Below are 7,984 nucleotides of genomic sequence, written 5' to 3' on the forward strand. Positions count from 1 at the left end.
TGGTTCGCGCAGAAAAAAAGCATGTAAAAAGCTCATAATTTTGAGCTATTGACCGACTCATTCTGAGTACCCTGGCCGCCCAGCTTGACGGAGCTATTTTTTGGCACTTACGTTGGTCTTCTATACAGCTAACGATATTTTTATAGGGAGTATGACCAGCCACAAAGAATGTCTGTTGACATTTTGTTCAAAATTTATCTATTTTGCTCACAACAGAGGAAGCTACGAACTTTCTACCACTTCACTTCTGAATCCAATATTGATCTTAGTTTTTATTTTATAATTATTATCTTACCTCATGCATTTTGACATACTTTCTAATTAATGGATTCTGAATATGATTGGACGGGTAAACATCAGAAAATCTGTTAAAAGTATCATTTGGGTGTTCCTCGCTATTTGTTTTACGTTAACGGGGAATATTTCTCTCTATCCTTTTGTCTATTCTATTTCTTCACACGTTTCATGAATTTAATTGGAAGTACAGATTACCGAAACAAATTAATTTTTGTCGATAATTCTTTCTTATCTACAGGGTGATTTCAAGGCTCAGAAAGAAGCAGCATGGGCAGTGACAAACTTGACCTCTGGTGGGTCAGTTCACCAGCTTGTACAGTTGATTGAACACCGCGTTTTAGAGCCATTTTGCAACATATTACAAGCGAAGGATCAAAAGGCAGTTATCGTTGTCCTGGATGGATTGACAAACATCTTGAGTGCAGCTGAGAAGATGGGACAGCTTGAGCAGGTCGCCATGATGATAGAGGAAGTTGGTGGGCTCGATAAGCTGGAGGATCTCCAGCACCATGAGAATGAGAAGATTTACCAGAAGGCTGCTTCAATGATCGATACGTTCTTTTCAGATGCGGTAAGAGATTTCCTGTTTCTTTGATTCAAAACATTCATTTCCTCATCCATCGAGTTGGTTGTTAGACCTTTCTACTCTGAGAGAAAAAATAATATATTATCAAACACGTCTTATTTGAACCAAAAAAGTCGATAATTTAAAAGATGAAAGAAATTATTTTATTTGAACACAGGCGAATGTGAGGCGAAGTAGAACGGTGGCGCAAAGTAGAGCAATGGTTTTTGCATTGTTTTTGACTGTGGTCGATCGCACTGCGGGTACACTGAGAAAAAAAATTTCTAAGAAATAGAAATTCTATGATTGATCCAAATCGTTCATCGATTGAATAGTCGCAAAAGAAAATGCTATTGTAAGAAACAAATATCGATTTAATTTTAATGTTTTCGATTGAAAAAGAATGAGATCAGTTGTCTAAACTTTTTTTTTGTTGCTATCTACTTTTCAGTACATACAAAGCAATGTCTGTATTATCAGATATCTTCTTCGAATAAAGCATATAATTATCCAATTTATCAGCGTCACGATATCCCGCAAAAGAATATCTGTTCGATTGAAAGCAGAATTCATAGATGCAATAAAATATTCATTTGGCCTATGAGGAACATATTGTTGGATACTCATTGATGCGAGACTTTCGCGAAGCGCAGTTTCTTGTTTACGACAAATGCAATTCTTCATCATTTGAACTGATTATTTTTCCATCGCAATTGTGAAAAAAAAATTATTTGCGCCAAATCCGAAGCGTTTGAACTAAACCAAAATTGAATTGTATGAAATCGATTTTGTCGCAAAAACAAGTATTTTCTAAATTCGATAGAATAAACAAAATATACTATACTATAACAAAATCGATTTCATACAATCCAATTTTGGTTTAGTTCAAATCGATATTTGTGTCTTACAATAGAATTTTCTTTTGCGACTATTCAATCGATGAACGATTTGGATCAATCATAGAATTTCTATTTCTTAGAAATTTTTTTTCTCAGTGTAGTTGTAGCTTTGTGAAGTTGACATTATAGTTGACAAAATCGAATTTTTCAAACGGCGTACTATTGTATCCATTCAACACTTAAATTTCCTGGACTCACTTTCATTTTACCCCTACACCATCTTGCGTGAAAAATGCATGAATATTCTTCGCAGCACGGAAATGATGGATAATTGAGTACTAAACCAGTACAATCGTATGCCGTTTGAAAAATCCTATTTTTCCCAAGTTCGATGCCAACTTCACACAATTGCTCGTTGTGGCCGAATATAGATTGAGATTTAATTTGTGTTTATATGTAAATGGAGTTCAAATTATGTATGCATGAAAAGTGAGACATATGCCACCATACTAGGCTAAGGCGCGCGTTCACTGAAAAAACAAGTAGTTTTTGAGAAGTACTTCTTTACTTGCATCAAGAAATTCGTGGCTTGAAAATTACCAAGCGCACAATATCTCACACTAAGAAAAAATAATTTTACGCCAAGAAATTTTATACTTATCTGAAAGATGAAGACAATTTCTTCATATCAAGAAAACGAGTTCTCGAATCAATTAAAATGGTTTTTGCATTGAAATATTTTAGAATTGAGGCTAAAAAACTATTAAACGAATTAATTCAATTTTACTTGGTTTGAGAAATTGCTTTCTTGTCATCAAGAAATTATCCTCGTCTTTAGGACAAGTACAAAATTACTTGACGAAAGTTTTTATTTTCTTAGTGCAAGATATTTTACTCTTAAAAATTTTCCAGTCACTAGTTTCTGGATATAGGTAAAGACGTATTTCTTAAAAACCTTTGTTTTTGTCAGTGTAGCGTGCCCCATACGCTAGTTGAACAAAAATTTCACCCAAATATTTTATTATACTTGATTTTCCCTTTAAAATTTATCTCAGATTTTAATTTTTAAAAATCGAGATGTGCAATCAAATTAGTTATACGGATGCTCGTACTACTTCAAACGTATTAATTTTATCTTTTATCTGACATTTCAGGAGTCGGAAAATGCTCAAATTGCTCCTGAAACTGTTGATGGGCAATTCAACTTCCATCCAACCGATTCTGCCCCACAAGGAGGATTCCAGTTTTAATTATATCACCTAGGGTAATTAGTTTAATTCTCATACGCATATTCTCAAGTTCATGAATGCATTTCCATTAAAGAAAAGGTAGGGGGAATGAGCGCAAAATATTTTTCCTAATTGCATTTTTGTATGAATTATTTTTATTACCATTATCATTTTCTCATGAGCTCTATTTAATTAAGTAAATTTTAGTCATTGCAAGATGAAAAGTACAAGTTTTTGCTGATTCCTGAAATTTCGAAGTTTCTCAAAATTCGCGATATTTCCTTTGGAAAAACTGATTGTGATTTCTTTCTATTTTATTACAAAAAAAATACTTTGTGCCAAGTAATTTTATTTGGTCGTCGATTTTAGGTGGCTGTGGAGATTATACCTATTGCAATTAATTGAAAGGGTTTTTCCATTCGACCGATACTCAATTAGTTCCATAGTCATTTACTATCTCGCATATAATACCAGTGATTTATTCAAATTATTGTGCCTAGGTGGTATTTTTCCATTATTAATAAAAAAACGTTTTTGATAAAACAAATGACTAATCTATTTCATGAGTTTAAAAGTGGTTTTCGCATTTTTTTCCGATTCTAATAGTTTTTCTGAATATAGTTAAGAATGGTCTGCAATCATGAAAAGCCGTGGAATCATAAAATCATATAAAATTGTCTTGGAGATACTTATCTTGTAGAAAAGTGGTGTGATACGATAAAGGAGAAATCCTTAGAAAAAAGACGGATTTTTCATCACTTGTGCGTAAGGGTGATGCCATAATAAGCGCACCGTGAACCGTTTGCAACGCGTAAAACAATCGCTCAACTGTTTTTCGATTATTTGCAACAATTGCAAGCGTTGCGTATATCTTGCGTTGCATTCATTGCAGCATAACCCTTAGGGTTGATAGAGGCTGAACGGAAAATCCTACCAAAACAGGACAGTGTGAGGGGCGAGGGGGAACAGGCAACCGTGCTCCGTTCACAGGATTGATAGAATTGACCAAAAACTAATCGGAAGCTGCATCAAAATCCAATTAAATTTTCTAGCGAATTCGCTAAAATTTCTTATGAAATTTGTTTATACGTGCAAGCACGGAATACACACATTTAACCTGTAAACTAATCAGATCATTTACTTTGATATATATAAAGCATCGTAGCGTCGGTGCACCCAAGTAGACACATGACAACCTATGCTCTATGCAGTTCATGATGTGCAATAGCAAAACGCTGATTTAATCATCTAATTATGATTAATTATTTATTATTTATTTATGCTTTTCCTTGGAACTTTGACTCTGGGATCGATACATGTTAGAAATTTTTTGTTCATGTATCTTCATCGGTTCAATATAAATTCGATTTTTCCACCTTTTCCCTGAAATTTCGACTCCGAAATGAGTCCGTACATTCATGTCACCATTATCCATGTAAGTTTGTGTGACTTCAAATGCACTTGATTGATACCGAGTATCGATTCAACATAGAGTATTTATATCACGATCCGATTTGAATTAAGCCAAGTTTTTTCGCGTTTTTCTTGGAATTTTGACTCCGGAATCGATACGTGTTCGAAAATTCATTTTCATCACGCTGTGATTGACACGCGCATTTTCGGCACGCTCCGCGTGCCTAAAAGTCCAATTTCCGCCACATTGTGATGAAAAATATTGTTCGTAAGTCGTGAAAAAATGTTTTTTAGCTCGTGGGATTATATCACTCGACTTCGGCTCGTGATATAAACCTTCCACTCGCCAAAAAACACTTTTTTGCACTCGTTACGAAATTAGTATATTTCGTTAGGAGTGCGGAAAAGAGTTTTTTGGCTCGTGGGATTACATCACTCGCCTTCGGTTCATGCTATAAACCTCCCACGAGCCAAGAAACACTTTTCCCACGAGTATCGAACGATATTTTTCATCACAATGTGCGGAAAAGGGACGTTTTAGGCACGCGAAGCGTGCCTAAAAAGTTACTTTTTCGCATAGCGTGATGAAAATACTATTTTGGCACTGCTGCTACGTTCAGCCCGTGTCGAAAAGTGTCTTTTCGTTTACTAGTAAACGAAAAGTCGAAACTTGTAAACAAAAAGACTTTTCGTTTACTAGTAAATGGCACAGTTCGGCACTCGCTGAACGTAACATCACTAACAAAAAATATAGTTCGGATACACGTGCGACGGGGTGGTAACGAGTGTGAAGTTGACAGCCCGAGGCGAAGCCACTCGTTACCACCCCGTCGCACTTGTATCGAAATATACTATTTCATCACGCTGTGACGAAAAGTGAACTTTTTGGCACGCTCCGCGTGCCTAAAAGTCCAATTTCCGCCACATTGTGATGAAAAATATTGTTCGTAACTCGTGAAAAAATCTTTTTTAGCTCGTGGGATTATATCACGAGCCGAAGGCGAGTGCACACCATTTTTTGACTCGCCTTCGGCTCGTGATATAAACCTCCCACTCGCCAAAAAACACTTTTTTGCACTCGTTACGAAATATACTAGTTCATGTCTTCATCAGTTCGATATAAATTCGGGTTTTTCCGCGTTTCCCTTGAAATTTCGACTTTGAAATGAATCCATACCTCCATTTCATCGATATCCGTTTATATTTGTGTAACTTCAAATGCACTTGATTGATTTCGAGTATCGATTTAACATTAAGTATCGATAGCAAGTATCGATTTTACATAATTCGCGTTTTCCGTAGAATTTTGACTCTGCAATCGATACATGTCCATACATTTATGTTCAAGTGTCTTCTTCATTATCGATTAAAGATTTTTTATAAATCCAAGTTTTTTGCGTTTCCTGTCAAACTGTGACTTCGGAATCAATACATATCCATACATTTATGTTCATGTATTTTCGAATGCACTCCCTTCATTATTGATTGGCGATTTCCTGTACTGGCGGTTTCTTCAAACTTTCGATTCCGAAATCAATACGTTAAGTATTTTTTAGAGATAAACGTTTTCGTATCACTAAATTCAAAACGCAAACCGTTATAATGTAAGAAATCTTCCACGTTTGAATATCTATACATTTTGGTACGCTTTGCAATACACATACATTGTAATGCCGGGATTGATTTGAATCGATTGTTTTAAAAAATTCGTGATTCTAGAACCTAAATCCATTGCGGAATTTTATCCTAATTAGTCACCCCACCTGATGTGTACATGGGTTTTGTCTCATTCAGTGAAGAGTTCGATGTAATCGTCAGCAATTTTCAATGGCAAGTGACTACGTAGAATTCACACCAACAGTATTTTTTGACTCACTTCAGTCTGGAGATACTAATCCGAATGGACGTAAATTCACATATTCTAAGATTCTTTCGCACTACACGTTTACGAATCGATGTTATGACAAAGAATGTTGGAAGACATGTAAAGTGCATTTCAACATAATTGGATGCATGTATCAAGTTAGCCCTACTCAGACTGAATTATTCCACTTACCACTTTTATTAATATAGGTCAAACGTATACATATATATATATTCTTAACCTAATCATCCAGATGAAATATGGGAAAAATTTTAAAATACCATGTCTGAAGATTTTTTGAAAAATAATGACAATGTACAGTCAAACACTAAAGTTCGTGAACAGCCTGAACTTGCACTCTATGTATTCTGTTTACGAACTTTAGTGCTGGACTGTATGCTTATCGAAAGACTTACATTCAAGTCGATGAACTACTACATTCTGAATGTTCGGATCTCAGTCAGTTATCCTCAATGCCAGTAATTGACTGGGATTCTTTCAATCGTCAATGGTAATGCTGACGACATGTCTGAGAAATGTTTCTATATTGATGGACCTGGAAGTTCAAGCAAAACTTATATTTTTACGACGTTATACCAAGGAAAAGTATTTGTCGATGACATTCACTGGAATAGTAGCAATACTACTTCCAAATGGTCGAATGGTTCATAAAGTATTTCAAATGCCAGTTCCTTTGTATGATGATTCGCTTTCGAATATTAAGAAACATTCAAAAAAAGCAAATAGTTTGCGTATCATTGATGTCATAGTTTGGGATGTAGCTCCAATGGCTCGAAGAATGCTCTCGCAATAGTTAATCGTACATTACGTGATTTAACCGCTCAATACTATGCTCACGAAAAAATGAATGACTCTCTTTAAAATTGATTATTTTCAAAAAAATGGAATTTAACTCAAATAAATAGCAACGAAAAATCGAATATTGTAGCTTCAATTACATATCGGTTTCATAATTTTCCGTTGATTAGGAATCATTACATTTTACTTGTATCGAGCGTTCTCTACGCTTGAAAACAAAAGGGCCTCGTCCGTGAGGGGTTAATGGATAACAATATTCCAAAAAAATTCAAATTTCACCGGTTTTTCGTCGCAAGGGTTAACGTGCCAATGTGGCCATCGCCCGAGGGCCTTCAGCCAGGGAATGTCGAATATGGAGTGGGTTTTTTCACTTGGAAAATCTGTGGAATATTGGGTTTGAAAATTGTGTTAAATTTTCAGATGAATATTATGTAGAAATTTGTGATGAAAAATTGGTGTGGAATTCTGGCCCGGCCGGGGCTCGAACCTGGGAGCTTGAGGTTGTGAATCTCATGCTGCTACCAAGTGCGCCACAGCCGGGTTACCATATTCCATTTGGCAGTCCAATATAGTGTAGTCAATCTGGTATTTGACCCCATAAGAGAAATATATAGGTAGAAAAATATACCCATAGATAGATAAAAATGTCCTTAAAAAATGTTCACCAATTTTTTTATGTTTTATGATGCAGAGAATTTGAAAATAATTAAACACAAAAGGCTGTTTCGGGATGAACGCCAAGAATATGGTTTTCATCACGCTGTGACGAAATAGTTATTTGTGTCACAAGGCCCGTAAGTGGAGGTTTGCGATGAGTGTGAAGTTAGCAGCACGAGGCGTCGGTAAGGTAGAGACGAGTCCCGCCTTACCGCGCCGAGTGCTGCTAACTCACACGAATCGCAAACCGACACTACGGGCCGAGTGGCACATACTATTTTTTGTCATGAATGCCCGGGGG

General features: G+C 35.8%; 1 protein-coding gene across 1 annotated transcript in view; it reads left to right on the forward strand.

The window, feature by feature from the left end:
* LOC107045893 (importin subunit alpha) overlaps window positions 1-3,146 on the forward strand; it is an 11,404-nt gene extending 8,258 nt beyond the window's left edge. The window contains exons 5-6 of the mRNA XM_015268300.1: window positions 536-868; window positions 2,856-3,146. Of these exons, the coding sequence (XP_015123786.1) occupies window positions 536-868; window positions 2,856-2,951 (429 nt within the window). The 3' untranslated portion in view covers window positions 2,952-3,146. The remainder of the gene's footprint in view (window positions 1-535; window positions 869-2,855) is intronic.
* Window positions 3,147-7,984: the final 4,838 nt, after the last annotated feature.

Source organism: Diachasma alloeum, unplaced genomic scaffold, assembly GCF_001412515.2.
Source record: "Diachasma alloeum isolate Michigan unplaced genomic scaffold, Dall2.0 Dall_scaffold_01114, whole genome shotgun sequence".
NCBI classification, from domain to species: domain Eukaryota; kingdom Metazoa; phylum Arthropoda; class Insecta; order Hymenoptera; family Braconidae; genus Diachasma; species Diachasma alloeum.